Raw genomic sequence first — 16,278 nt, 5'->3', positions numbered from 1 at the left:
ACTTTTCTTGCTTGCTTGCTTGCTTGCTTGCTTGCTTGCTTGCTTGCTTTTTTTCTCTCTCTCTTTCCTTCCTTCCTTCCTTCCTTCCTTCCTTCCTTCCTTCCTTCCTTCCTTCCTTCCTTCCTTCCTTCTTTCTTTTTTTATGGAGTCTCATTCTCTTGCCCAGGCTGAAGTGCAGTGGCACAATTTCCACCTACTGAAACCTCCACCTCCTGGGTTCAAGCGATTCTCATGCCTCAGCCTACCAAGTAGCTGGGATTACAGGCACCCACCACCACGCCCGGCTAATTTTTGTATTTTTAATAGACACCGGGTTTCACCATGTTGGTCAGGCTTGTCTCGAACTCCTGACCTCATGATCCACCCACTTCATGTGGCCTTCCAAAGTGCTGGGATTACAGGTATGAGCCACCACACCCAGCCTCTTTACTTTCTTAATTGCCTCTTCATAATGTATTTCATAAACTATGGCAAACCCAGAATGACAGATTGTTACCACTGTCATTGGTTTTCTACTTTCCGTTTGGAATTTAAAAACCAAATACCTGAATTGTTGTCCTAATTCTGACATTGCCTATTTATAGCCTTGGTTAGGTAATTGAGCTTTCTGAGTCTCTAGTTTCTTTGCTTATTAAATGAGAAAAATGGACTAGATATGCAGTTAAAATAATTGTAAAATAGCAGCATAAATGAAACTGAAGTACTTTTATTTAAACAAGGGCTGGTGCATCCAGTTGGCCACTCATTGAACACCTTTGTACTGTTTTAGGTTTCTTTCAGACAGCTGCATGGAATTCAAGTGCTCCAAGGATTACAATTCTTAAAAGTAGCATGGAAGATCTAATATTTCTTCCAGCTCTGTCACTCCATAAACACATTATGTTATGTAGAGGAGTGGAGGCATTGAGAGATACAGAAGGAAAAAGAGAGACAGAGAATGAAAAATGAGTGGTAACTTCAGGTAAAAGATTCTTACATACCTACAGTTGCAAAAACCCTTAAATGCCTTATATGATAAAGTGTTTTATTTCTTCCATCCCTACTGTCACAAAAACCTTTAATTACCTTATAGAACAGACTGTTTTATCCCCGCCCCCATTGATGTAATCTCAAAAGACAAGTAGGCTCAGAGTGAGAGGACACAGACCTTTACTGTATCATCTCATTTCTAAGCCCCATCACATATAGACCTGCATGTTTTAGAAGATCATTTACGGTAAAAAATGATAGAAAGTTACTAATATCACAAATTGCAAAGTAGGCGAGAGACTGGTGTTGCAGCCCTGCCAAGCTACAGGTACTAGGCAGAGGCTGTGAAGGTACCTGCCAAGATTCAATCAGTCTTCCAGTCATCATGTGGTATCTATCTCATATAATTTCCTACACATAAACTGAATTTTATCTGGTTCTTTGGAGAAGTGAGGAGAATAGCTCATTCCTAAAAAGTGGTTAGTGCATGAGAGTTTATTTAAAAAAAAAAAAAGACGGCCAGGTGCGGTTGCTCACACCTGTAATCCCAGCACTTTGGGAGGCCAAGGCAGTTGGATCATGAGGTCAAGAAATCGAGAACATCCTGGCCAACATGGTGAAACCCAGTCTCTACTAAAAATACAAAAATTAACTGGGTGTGGTGGCGCATGCCTGTAATCCTGGCACTTTGGGAGGCCAAGACGGGCAGATCTCGAGGTCAGGAGTTTGAGACCAGCCTGGCCAACACAGTAAAACCTGCCTCTACTAAAAATACAAAAATTAGCCAGGTGTGGTGGCACATATCTCTAGTCCCAGCTACTCGGGAAGATGAGGCAGGAGAATCGTTTGAACCCTGGAGGCAGAGGTTGCAGTAAGCTGAGATTGCGTCATTGCACTCCAGCCTGGGCAACAAGAGCGAAACTCTGTCTCAAAATAATAAATAAATAAATGGTCTCTTTTTTAATGTCCTCCAGATGTAGTTAATAATTTAACAAGGGGCTGAGTGCCATGGCTTACGCCTGTAATCCCAGCACTTTCGGAGGCCGAGGCAGGCAGATCACCTGAGGTCAGGAGTTTGAGACCAGCCTGGCCAATATGGTGAAAAGTCTCTACTAAAAATTTAAATATCTCTACTAAAACTGCAAAAATTAGCCAGATATGGTGGGACACACCTGTAGTCCCAGCTACTCAGGGGGCTGAGGCAGGAGAATCACTTGAATCCAGGAGGTGGAGGTTGCAGTGAGCCGAGATGGCATCATTGCACTCTAGCCTAGGCAACAAGAGCGAAACTCCGTCTCTAAATAATAATAATAATAATAATAATAATAATAATAATAATAATTTAATGAAAAAGACAAGATTATTTAGTTCTGTTCACCATCATGATTGAATTGCACTATGTGTTTTCAGCTTTCTTATAATTATGCCTTTTCTGCGTTTGTCTAGGGTTCTGTAAACAGGCTTCTCTAACCCCATTTTCCTCTCAAAAAGTCTTTGTCTATTCTGATTTTACACTTTCACATTATTTCTCACACCTGAAGTTACCTTGTAATTTCCCTGGTCTACCCAAATCCTTCTACTTTTGGAGTTCAGCTTGCTTTCCATCTTTAACTGAAGATATTTAGTTCAAATTTATTATGGTTTTTCCGAACATCTGTTTTTTGAAAACAACTCAAAATCATTTTATCTGTTTTATCATGTTGATGGCACAGTTGGCAAATCTAAATATCTTTCTCCAAAAACACAAAAGTGTTAGACAAGAAAAAACAATGAAGAGACCTGGATTCAAGTTTTCTCTCTGTGACTTCCAAGCTGCACATCTCCTAATAAGCCCTTTACACATACTGGGTCTCAGTTTGCTTATCTGTGAAATAAGGACTGGATTAAATAGTCCTCAAGGTTCCTTCCAGTTTACGTTCTATAAACTGATATTTAAGGGCATTTCATACAATTTAGTACAGAATGCACTCAACCATTATAAAATACACTCTACTATTATAAATGAAGTAGACTGTACATTATTATTCATTTATCTGTCAAACAAGTTTATACTCTTGTAAAAGTATTTAAGCAGATATTTTACAGAATATTTTTTCTATTATTACATAAAACTAATTTTATTCAATTGGCAGGCTACTTAAAAGGTGAGGTTAACTATTTCACATATCAATTGAATAAGCTTAGGCAACTTATATTAAAATGAAAACAAAACCTTGTTAAATACAAGGTACTTTGTCAAACATTATACAGAAATGAATTCAAAGATATGGTATCTACCATTAAAGAAGTGATTGTCTAGTGAGGGAGGCATAGAAATAAAGGAATTTCTATATTTATGGGCAGAAAAAGTTGTTGATTGCTACCACTTGCTGAATACTTACTATGAACCAGGATCTATCCCAGAGATTAACATACACAAAAGCTAGATAGCCTGTGCACTTTTTCATTTTTACAACATTTCAAGGTAGTTCTTCTTATTATTTCTATTTTGTAGGAGAAAAAAAAAACTGAGGTCAGAGTTTTTAATCTCCCCAAGTTCATATAGTTAGAGTGATGGGAATGTAGTCTTTCCACTACCATTATTTCAGGATTGCATACATTTCTGTAGAAAGGCTTTTTTAATAGGAAGGACTGTTCCTAAGTGGAGGTGTCACTTAAAAAGTTGTCTTTCTAAGAGTTGAATCACAAGAGCAGACTTTCCATTGACTTGTTAGATAAAAAAGGCATTCTAGACACAGACAACAGGCTGAGCAGAGGTTAGAAAGGACAGGTTATGCTCAATAATTCCGGTGATTTAGCATGCCTACAAAAAGGATCAGAGTGAGAAAAGGAAAAGGCTCAGCCTCCGAATTTGGGTGGGTAGAATATTAGAAGAGTGTGTTACCCACCCTAGGAAAATGTAATTGGAAAATCTGTCCATTCTAAGCTGTTTCAAAGATGACAGCTAAATCAGCTTGCATAACAGTGAATAGAACCTACCTACCTGCTTAGTTTCTAATGCAATTTACTGAAAATTGTATCTTCCTACACACTTCTTCAGAACTGATTTGACCTATACCAGATAGTAGTTCTACTGCAGCTATAGTCAACATGAAAAGCTCTTCTTTTCCATGATAATTTTCTACTCTCTTTCTGGTCTACTGAGTTTCTGAGCAATTTTTATTTTGCTCTTTTGTTCTCTCTCACAGGCCTGCAAAAGTTGTGCTTGTCTCATCGTGGGCTTGAGAAGAGTGTGTGGGCTGCCAAAGGCACACATAATGAAGGTGAGTCTTGAGGATGGTGTTTCAAGAGCTCCCACCAACTCTGTTCTTCAATATAATGTGGTAGCAACTCCAGAGCCTTTATGGGGTGTGAAAATTTAACACAAATTTAGTCTCATGTTAATAATTACCCTATGTGACATTTAGTTCATCATGCACTTTGCAAAGCATATTCACATATGTAATATATTTTTATCCTAAGCTTCTAATAAAAATGCATTTACTTATAAATGTCTCGTACAAGAGCTCACATACAAAAACATTTGCACCATTTAAGAAAGTATTTACATTCCAAAATAACTTTGCAATCTCAGTAAGCATTAATAAATTAATCATCAAAAGGCCTTACACAAATCATTTGATATATACATACTTACATTACTTTTTAAAAAGGTATTTAATGTAGATTTTAATATGATAATCATTTATATACATGCACACATAGCTACATATATAAAATAGCAAACAGCCCTAAAATCCTTGAATAGTTAGCAATAAACCAACTATAATAGATGAAATCAGATAAATGCAAAACATACTTAGCAGTCAACTCCTTTTTGAGGCCCAATTATCAAGAGAGAGAGCAATTCTATTGGTTAACCAACTGATTGGTTATTGGTTAACTGAGTTAATCAATTACATTATCAGGGTTAGATGGAGAATAGATCACTCAGAAGGTAGCTATTTGCATGAGAAAACATAAAATAGAGAGTAAAATATTGGCCATAGTTGTTGGAGAATTTTTCATAGAAGAGTTTACTTTACTACAAGAGTTCCTTCTGCCTGAACACCAAATTGAGAGGTGCACATTGGACTACCATAATGCTATTAACGTTTTTAATCATATGACTGACTTACCTTTCCTTGATTCTGGAGTCGGCAGAAATCTCGGGTTTAACATGTTTTCTAGTCTGCACTCATGTGTGTGTAGTGTGAATATGTGTGTTTTGGAAATCTATGTGCTACATAGACACTATAACTGCCAGTCCCCACAGCAGTACTATTTTTCATGGCACAAGAATAATTTTGTTAGTATTATATTGATATTATAGTATATTCTGTGGACTTGTTTACCATGAGTCCACCTTAGGAAAAGCTTCTGCTTCCTTCTGCCAAAGTCAGATTTCTGAGACGGTAAGTGAAGATCAATCTCTCACCATACACAGGGTAAAAGCCACCTTGGGATGCCTCCAAGCAACTAGTAAGCTAGATTTTTTCTGGCATAAACTTTACTATTATCTTTTTTCTTTACTATTTTATCCCTCATTGCTTTGCCCATAAATGTCTTTCTCATATTAAATAATATGTAGAGGTCATTATCAGAAGTTTCTTCATACTCAAAGAAAGGTGGGTTATGGAATGGAAATTAGAAAGGAGAAATGGGAAATCAGTGAAGTGAGTAAAAGCAGATTCTGGGATAACATTAAGAACAATAAGAATATTCAAAGAAATTGGTATTCATGAAATTATTCTTATGTGTCAGGTACTGTGTTTGGTTCTTTGACTAAGTCTATTGTGTGGATTTATTGACTGTTCCCAACAACTCTATGAGGCCAGTGCTACTACTAAGATTAGGTGAATGAGGACTAGACATGTGAAGTGATGAGTAACTAGTGTTCTAGCTACTTCTGCCCTCCTGAAGGCCTGAATGGGACTTGAACCCACATCTGTCTCGTGAAGAGACAGAGCTTTTCATGATTCACAGATATTGGCATAAGCCTTGAAACTAGTGAAATATAAAATTCCCACTGACTATGAAATTTAGGATTAGAGTTGTTGGAAAGGAATATTTTTACATTGTCTCCAGACCTGTCTTAGAAAATGTATGCTAACATGATAGGTCACTCAACTTCTGTGTATAGGTGAAGATATTACTAGAGAGGAGAAGGATAAGTTGTTATGCAGCTCTAAGTTGATTTTTCAAAACCAATTCACAGTTTTACAGAGGTCCTTAGTTTTATTGTAAGTCCATGACTGCTGTGTACAGCAGAGCACCAATTACCTCCTGTACTCTGATATGTCTTTCTGTCTTAATTTAAGCCAAATTTTTAACTGCGGGGAGATTCATGTGAGTTTTCTAGGGAATTGGTTCATATTTCCCTCTTAATTGATTAAAAGCCTTCTCTTATTTTAGCACAGATTTCTATTTTCATGAACATTGTAAATAATTAAATATCAAGTAAATATACTGTTCCATCATTTGTTTTGGAAATTGTTTCAATTAATTCCAAATTCTTCAGAGAGAGTGTACTTTAATCTTAATTGTTTCAGATCTGTTGTTCCTATTATCGTTTTGTTTTTATAATGCAAACTAGAAACGTCCAGTCTTCACACAAGTCATTTTATTCCTTGGATAAAAGGTGAGTACCTAGCATATCAATGCAAAATATATTTTGTACCTAGACTATCAGTACAAAATATGTTCAACAGAGTGTCTTATTAGGACATGTGTCCATTCACTCATTCATTTATTGCACCATTGTTGGGAATCTTTCTTGTAACAGACACTGAGCAAGGTGTGAGAGTACATGAAAAGGCTCTGAAAAGAACACTGGATTCAAAATTAGAAGAATCAATATTGAATTAGGCACAGTAATATAACTTCTTTGAGTCTCTTAATTTTTATTAGAAAAATACAGGTGATAGGCTGGGCATGGTGGCTCATGCCTGTAATCCCAGCACTTTGGGAGGCCGAGGTGGGTGGATCACAAGGTCAAGAGATCGAGACCATTCTGGCCAACATGATGAAACCCCACCTCTACAAAAAACACAAAAAATTAGCTGGGTGTGGTGGTGCGTACCTATAGTCCCAGCTACTTGGGAGGCTGAGGCAGGAAAATTGCTTGAACCCAGGAGACGGAGGTTGCAGTAAGCCGAGATCATCGCACTGCACTCCAGCCTGGCAATGAAGCAAGACTCTGTCTCAAAAAAAAAAAAAAAAAAAAGAAAAGAAAAATTAAAGAAAAAAAGAAAGAAAAATACAAGTGATAATACATAGTTCACAAACTTAGATTATGCATGAGTACTGGAAGAATTACTGAATTAGAAAACAACTTGCTGGGGGGCGGAGCAAGATGGCCGAATAGGAGCAGCTCCAGTCTCCAACTCCCAGCGCGAGCCACACAGAAGACCGGTGATTTCTGCATTTTCAACTGAGGTACTGGGTTCATCTCACTGGGGAGTGCCAGACTATCGGTGCTGGTCAGCTGCTGCAGCCCGACCAGCGAGAGCTGAAGCAGGGCGAGGCATCGCCTCACCTGGGAAGCGCAAGGGGGAAGGGAATCCCTTTTCCTAGCCAGGGGAACTGAGACACACAACACCTGGAAAATCGGGTAACTCCCACCCCAATACTGCGCTTTAAGCAAACAGGCACACCAGGAGATCATATCCCACACCTGGCCGGGAGGGTCCCATGTCCACGGAGCCTCCCTCATTGCTAGCACAGCGTCTGCGATATCGCGGCAAGGCAGCAGCGAGGCTGGGGGAGGGGCGCCCGCCATTGCTGAGGCTTAAGTTGGTAAACAAAGCTGCTGGAAAGCTCGAACTGGGTGGAGCTCACAGCAGCTCAAGGAAACCTGCCTGTCTCTGTAGACTCCACCTCTGGGGACAGGGCACAGTAAACAATAACAAAAACAGCAGACACCTCTGCAGACGCCAACGACTCTGTCTGACAGCTTTGAAGAGAGCAGTGGATCTCCCAACATGGAGGTTGAGATCTGAGAAGGGACAGACTCCCTGCTCAAGTGGGTCCCTGACCCCTGAGTAGCCTAACTGGGAGACATCCCCCACTAGGGGCAGTCTGACACCCCACACCTCACAGAGTGGAGTACACCCCTGAGAGGAAGCTTCCAAAGCAAGAATCAGACAGGTACACTCGCTGTTCAGCAATATTCTATCTTCTGCAGCCTCTGCTGCTGATACCCAGGCAAACAGGGTCTGGAGTGGACCTCAAGCAATCTCCAACAGACCTACAGCTGAGGGTCCTGACTGTTAGAAGGAAAACTATCAAACAGGAAGGACACCTACACCAAAACCCCATCAGTACATCACCATCATCAAAGACCAGAGGCAGATAAAACCACAAAGATGGGGAAAAAGCAGGGCAGAAAAGCTGGAAATTCAAAAAATAAGAGCGCATCTCCCCCGGCAAAGGAGCGCAGCTCATCGCCAGCAACGGATCAAAGCTGGATGGAGAATGACTTTGACGAGATGAGAGAAGAAGGCTTCAGTCCATCAAACTTCTCAGAGCTAAAGGAGGAATTACGTACCCAGCGCAAAGAAACTAAAAATCTTGAAAAAAAAGTGGAAGAATTGATGGCTAGAGTAATTAATGCAGAGAAGGTCATAAATGAAATGAAAGAGATGAAAACCATGACACAAGAAATACGTGACAAATGCACAAGCTTCAGTAACCGACTCGATGAACTGGAAGAAAGAGTATCAGCGATTGAGGATCAAATGAATGAAATGAAGCGAGAAGAGAAACCAAAAGAAAACAGAAGAAAAAGAAATGAACAAAGCCTGCAAGAAGTATGGGATTATGTAAAAAGACCAAATCTACGTCTGATTGGGGTGCCTGAAAGTGAGGGGGAAGATGGAACCAAGTTGGAAAACACTCTTCAGGATATCATCCAGGAGAACTTCCCCAACCTAGTAGGGCAGGCCAACATTCAAATCCAGGAAATACAGAGAACGCCACAAAGATACTCCTCGAGAAGAGCAACTCCAAGACACATAATTGCCAGATTCACCAAAGTTGAAATGAAGGAAAAAATCTTAAGGGCAGCCAGAGAGAAAGGTCGGGTTACCCACAAAGGGAAGCCCATCAGACTAACAGCAGATCTCTCGGCAGAAACTCTACAAGCCAGAAGAGAGTGGGGGCCAATATTCAACATTCTGAAAGAAATGAATTTTAAACCCAGAATTTCATATCCAGCCAAACTAAGTTTCATAAGTGAAGGAGAAATAAAATCCTTTACAGATAAGCAAATGCTTAGAGATTTTGTCACCACTAGGCCTGCCTTACAAGAGACCCTGAAGGAAGCACTAAACATGGAAAGGAACAACCGGTACCAGCCATTGCAAAAACATGCCAAAATGTAAAGACCATCGAGGCTAGGAAGAAACTGCATCAACCAACGAGCAAAATAACCAGTTAATATCATAATGGCAGGATCAAGTTCACACATAACAATCTTAACCTTAAATGTAAATTGACTAAATGCTCCAATTAAAAGACACAGACTGGCAAACTGGATAAAAAGTCAAGACCCATCAGTCTGCTGTATTCAGGAGACCCGTCTCACACGCAGAGACATACATAGGCTCAAAATAAAGGGATGGAGGAAGATTTACCAAGCAAATGGAGAACAAAAAAAAGCAGGGGTTGCAATACTAGTCTCTGATAAAACAGACTTTAAACCATTAAAGATCAAAAGAGACAAAGAAGGCCATTACATAATGGTAAAGGGATCAATTGAACAGGAAGAGCTAACTATCCTAAATATATATGCACCCAATACAGGAGCACCCAGATTCATAAAGCAAGTCCTTAGAGACTTACAAAGAGACTTAGACTCCCATACAATAATAATGGGAGACTTCAACACTCCACTGTCAACATTAGACAGATCAATGAGACAGAAAGTTAACAAGGATATCCAGGAATTGAACTCATCTCTGCAGCAAGCAGACCTAATAGACATCTATAGAACTCTCCACCCCAAATCAACAGAATATACATTCTTCTCAGCACCACATCATACTTACTCCAAAATTGACCACGTAATTGGAAGTAAAGCACTCCTCAGCAAATGTACAAGAACAGAAATTATAACAAACTGTCTCTCAGACCACAGTGCAATCAAACTACAACTCAGGACTAAGAAACTCAATCAAAACCGCTCAACTACATGGAAACTGAACAACCTGCTCCTGAATGACTACTGGGTACATAACGAAATGAAGGCAGAAATAAAGATGTTCTTTGAAACCAATGAGAACAAAGATACAACATACCAGAATCTCTGGGACACATTTAAAGCAGTGTGTAGAGGGAAATTTATAGCACTAAATGCCCACAAGAGAAAGCAGGAAAGATCTAAAATTGACACTCTAACATCGCAATTAAAAGAACTAGAGAAGCAAGAGCAAACACATTCGAAAGCTAGCAGAAAGCAAGAAATAACTAAGATCAGAGCAGAACTGAAGGAGATAGAGACACAAAAAACCCTCCAAAAAATCAATGAATCCAGGAGTTGGTTTTTTGAAAAGATCAACAAAATTGACAGACCACTAGCTAGACTAATAAAGAAGAAAAGAGAGAAGAATCAAATCGATGCAATTAAAAATGATAAAGGGGATATCACCACTGACCCCACAGAAATACAAACTACCATCAGAGAATACTATAAACACCTCTACGCAAATAAACTGGAAAATCTAGAAGAAATGGATAATTTCCTGGACACTTACACTCTTCCAAGACTAAACCAGGAAGAAGTTGAATCCCTGAATAGACCAATAACAGGCTCTGAAATTGAGGCAATAATTAATAGCCTACCAACCAAAAAAAGTCCAGGACCAGATGGATTCACAGCTGAATTCTACCAGAGATACAAGGAGGAGTTGGTACCATTCCTTCTGAAACTATTCCAATCAATAGAAAAAGAGGGAATCCTCCCTAACTCATTTTATGAGGCCAACATCATCCTGATACCCAAGCCTGGCAGAGACACAACAAAAACAGAGAATTTTAGACCAATATCCCTGATGAACATAGATGCAAAAATCCTCAATAAAATACTGGCAAACCGGATTCAGCAACACATCAAAAAGCTTATCCACCATGATCAAGTGGGCTTCATCCCTGGGATGCAAGGCTGGTTCAACATTCGCAAATCAATAAACATAATCCAGCATATAAACAGAACCAAAGACAAGAACCACATGATTATCTCAATAGATGCAGAAAAGGCTTTTGACAAAATTCAACAGCCCTTCATGCTAAAAACGCTCAATAAATTCGGTATTGATGGAACGTACCTCAAAATAATAAGAGCTATTTATGACAAACCCACAGCCAATATCATACTGAATGGGCAAAAACTGGAAAAATTCCCTTTGAAAACTGGCACAAGACAGGGATGCCCTCTCTCACCACTCCTATTCAACATAGTGTTGGAAGTTCTGGCTAGGGCAATTAGGCAAGAGAAAGAAATCAAGGGTATTAAGTTAGGAAAAGAAGAAGTCAAATTGTCCCTGTTTGCAGATGACATGATTGTATATTTAGAAAACCCCATTGTCTCAGCCCAAAATCTCCTTAAGCTGATAAGCAACTTCAGCAAAGTCTCAGGATACAAAATTAATGTGCAAAAATCACAAGCATTCTTATACACCAGTAACAGACAAACAGAGAGCCAAATCAGGAATGAACTTCCATTCACAATTGCTTCAAAGAGAATAAAATACCTAGGAATCCAACTTACAAGGGATGTAAAGGACCTCTTCAAGGAGAACTACAAACCACTGCTCAGTGAAGTAAAAGAGGACACAAACAAATGGAAGAACATACCATGCTCATGGATAGGAAGAATCAATATCGTGAAAATGGCCATACTGCCCAAGGTAATTTATAGATTCAATGCCATCCCCATCAAGCTACCAATGAGTTTCTTCACAGAATTGGAAAAAACTGCTTTAAAGTTCATATGGAACCAAAAAAGAGCCCGCATCTCCAAGACAATCCTAAGTCAAAAGAACAAAGCTGGAGGCATCACGCTACCTGACTTCAAACTATACTACAAGGCTACAGTAACCAAAACAGCATGGTACTGGTACCAAAACAGAGATATAGACCAATGGAACAGAACAGAGTCCTCAGAAATAATACCACACATCTACAGCCATCTGATCTTTGACAAACCTGAGAGAAACAAGAAATGGGGAAAGGATTCCCTATTTAATAAATGGTGCTGGGAAAATTGGCTAGCCATAAGTAGAAAGCTGAAACTGGATCCTTTCCTTACTCCTTATACGAAAATTAATTCAAGATGGATTAGAGACTTAAATGTTAGACCTAATACCATAAAAATCCTAGAGGAAAACCTAGGTAGTACCATTCAGGACATAGGCATGGGCAAAGACTTCATGTCTAAAACACCAAAAGCAACGGCAGCAAAAGCCAAAATTGACAAATGGGATCTCATTAACCTAAAGAGCTTCTGCACAGCAAAAGAAACTACCATCAGAGTGAACAGGCAACCTACATAATGGGAGAAAATTTTTGCAATCTACTCATCTGACAAAGGGCTAATATCCAGAACCTACAAAGAACTCAAACAAATTTACAAGAAAAAAACAAACAACCCCATCAAAAAGTGGGCAAAGGATATGAACAGACATTTCTCAAAAGAAGACATTCATACAGCCAACAGACACATGAAAAAATGCTCATCATCACTGGCCATCAGAGAAATGCAAATCAACACCACAATGAGATACCATCTCACACCAGTTAGAATGGCGATCATTCAAAAGTCAGGAAACAACAGGTGCTGGAGAGGATGTGGAGAAATAGGAACACTTTTACACTGTTGGTGGGATTGTAAACTAGTTCAACCATTATGGAAAACAGTATGGCGATTCCTCAAGGATCTAGAACTAGATGTACCATATGACCCAGCCATCCCATTACTGGGTATATACCCAAAGGATTATAAATCATGCTGCTATAAAGACACATGCACACGTATGTTTATTGCGGCACTGTTCACAATAGCAAAGACTTGGAATCAACCCAAATGTCCATCAGTGACAGATTGGATTAAGAAAATGTGGCACATATACACCATGGAATACTATGCAGCCATCAAAAAGGATGAGTTTGTGTCCTTTGTAGGGACATGGATGCAGCTGGAAACCATCATTCTCAGCAAACTATCGCAAGAACAGAAAACCAAACACCGCATGTTCTCACTCATAGGTGGGAACTGAACAATGAGATCACTTGGACTCAGGAAGGGGAACATCACACACTGGGGCCTATCATGGGGAGGGGGAGGGGGAAGGGATTGCATTGGGAGTTATACCTGATGTAAATGACGAGTTGATGGGTGCTGACGAGTTGATGGGTGCAGCACACCAACATGGCACAAGTATACGTATGTAACAAACCTGCACGTTATGCACATGTACCCTAGAAGTATAATAATAATAAATAAATTTATAAAAAAAATAAAAATAAAAAAATAAAGTATAAAACTGAAAAAAAAAGAAAACAACTTGCTAAATGCTATATAAATGTATACTTTTTGTGATTACAACAAAAAGTCAATATTTAAATGAAATTAAATATTATAATAAATTATAATATAATAAAAAGAGAGTACATAAAAAAGAAAGAGATAGAGACAGAAGTGAGCATGACTGCCAGGGTGTTTTCTCAACATGAAAAGTTCAGTAGAAGAAAAATGCATAAGTGCTTATAATAAAAGGCTATATATCTTTGTCCCTAGACAGAAATACAGTGTTGTGAGCCCACAATGGCGAGATAGTTTCATTTCAATGTGGCAAATTCAGTAAGGCCTTATCAAGAGAGTAGCCTTTATATCAGGCCTTGAAATGGAAATCGCTCGCTAACATGTCGTGTGTTCCCTCTTATAAGACAGCTGAGAAGAGGGGTTATAGAGCTATTACTGCACAGCAGTCATCTTCCTGGACTTTTGAGTCAGATTATCTGCGTTCAAATCTTAGTTATGCATTTTCCAGCTGCATGATTTTACGTATGTTACTTAATTCAACTCTTTCCCAATTTCCTCATTTATAAATTTGTGATAACATTGCTGACCTTATAAAGATAGTATTAGGACTGAGGTAAGTGCTTAGCATGCTAAAAATCTCACTAAATAGTAGTTGCTGTTATTCTACTCATTACTGCTTTTTCATTGTAAATGGGGCAATACACAAAATTCCTGTGGCCAAAAATGGATTGAGGAGGATGCTGTGGAGAGATGTGAGGCAGTGCCCTATGATTTTAAGTGAGAAAGGCAAGTCAGCCAACCTTCCCCTCCTTCTTTTTCTTTCTTTGTCTTCTTCTGTGTATTAGTTTCTAGAACTCAGTTTGTCTGGAGCCTCTTGCTGTCATCCCACACTGTTGGGTAAAGATGTTGGTCCTTCCTCTCTGAGACTCCAGGGTCTCAGGGCTCAGGAAACATAATAAATATGTGAAATAAATGATAACTTGATTCAAGTCATATTAGTAATGACTTAATGGGTTTTCTCTTCTATTTTCAACAAGAGGTGTTCAGTAAATGTGAGTCAAAGAAGCAAGATATAAAGACTTTATCTGGGTAATCTAATCAACCTCCCAAACTGAAAATCATGCTCCATTAATATAGAGCCTTCTCCATCATCATCAAGCCATTCAGCATTGTATAATTATGTGCAGTTGATAAGTTATATCCTGTTATTTCTGGGTTTAATCCCAATAGTTTTATGAGTAAATATTATTGTTTTTATTTTATATGTAATATTTGTTTTCTTTTCATAAATCCTAGGTAGGTCTATATTATGTATATTCTCAGAAAAAAATAGCTGTAGATGATTACATCTATGTATGGCATTCAGATGAAGAGCAATTCATCTTTTTTTCTATCAGTCCAAAAATATCTATGTATTATCTATTATTTCCTATCTAATTATCAGTCCACAAAAATCCACTTCAGATGAGCAGCTCACAGTCCATCCTCTTTTTCTAGACTCCAGTGACTTTCCCTCAATTCTCCTCAGTTTTTCTAATCTTCTGCTCTCCACCTTGTTTCTGGCAGCACTCTAAAAGTCTCTGCTGCAAGTTGCTGGAGGGAGATTTACCCGAAGCTCAGAAAATCTAACGCTTTCAGGTTCTAGGCAGAACATGTGGGTGAATTAGGCAGGCAGACCATGCTATCTCGTGGGGAAGAATAAATATAATTAACTATCAACTTTAGGAGAAGTATAATGAAGTAGAGATAAAATTAGGAAGAATTAACTGTTCAGCTCCACTTGATTGTTGACAAGTGGGAATGAAGTTTCACTTTCAAGAGATGTTCTTTTTTCAAGAGAAATTGCAAATCTGAATCTATCTATCTATCTATCTATCTATCTATCTATCTATCTATCTACCTACCTACCTATCTCACTTTAGAGTATTGGATATGCTTTCAAATCCTTTAAAGAAATATTCCGTAGACCCAATAAGACAACCCAAAACCCAGATTTGTCTCATGTTCATCAACTTAAAACCACTGCCTTATAACCTTAAAATGTTTGATAGAGGGCAAGTTAAACAAAACATAGCCCTATTAATATTGACTCTACCTCATAGAGTAACTGATTAATTATGCCAACAAAGAGTGTCTGCACTCTTTCACTAAAGACCTTTCCTCTCTACTGGGGTTAAGTGTGAGAACAGAGGGGTAAATAGGAAACAGAACTATCTCCTGCTACACACAAATGAGGTACCTGTGGCTGCATATTTACTCTAGATGTGGTTCGCAAAGTTCCTAGTTGACCAGAGACAATCCTGGTTTATGCCTGTGGCCCCATTCAGTGTAATAATTAATAGCAATCCCTTTCATGTTCAAAGGTATGCCTGTTAGGAAAATAAATTTTAAAGTAACACTAGTTCTGGGTAGCACAACTGCCTTAGCTAGTCTCAGTGGGAAATAACATGGATGCAGAGGGACAGGTAAAAAATTGATAGGTGTTATATGAGATAAATTGTTACAGAGTTCAGACTCAAGGTCAGGTTCGCTGATTCAGAATGCTTTCCACAATCCAAGCTGTTTTAAAATGTATATAAAGAGCTGGCAGAAATTACCATCAGAGTGAACAGGCAATCTACAGAATGGGAGAAAATTTTTGCAATCTATCCATTTGACAAAGGGCTAATATCCAGAATCTACTAGGAACTTAAACAAATTTACAAAAAATAAAAATAAAACAAACAACCCCAGCCAAAAATGGGCAAAGGATACGAACAGACACTTCTCAAAAGAAGACATTTATGGGG

General features: G+C 38.6%; 1 protein-coding gene across 1 annotated transcript in view; it reads left to right on the top strand.

The window, feature by feature from the left end:
* LOC105463297 (anoctamin 3) overlaps positions 1–16,278 on the top strand; it is a 485,486-nt gene that overhangs the window by 111,257 nt on the left and 357,951 nt on the right. The window contains exon 2 of the mRNA XM_071074951.1: positions 4,158–4,232. Within this exon, the coding sequence (XP_070931052.1) occupies positions 4,158–4,232 (75 nt within the window). The remainder of the gene's footprint in view (positions 1–4,157; positions 4,233–16,278) is intronic.

This window comes from Macaca nemestrina, chromosome 12, assembly GCF_043159975.1.
Source record: "Macaca nemestrina isolate mMacNem1 chromosome 12, mMacNem.hap1, whole genome shotgun sequence".
In the NCBI taxonomy this organism is placed as follows: domain Eukaryota; kingdom Metazoa; phylum Chordata; class Mammalia; order Primates; family Cercopithecidae; genus Macaca; species Macaca nemestrina.
This window is presented reverse-complemented; position numbering and strand designations above follow the sequence as displayed.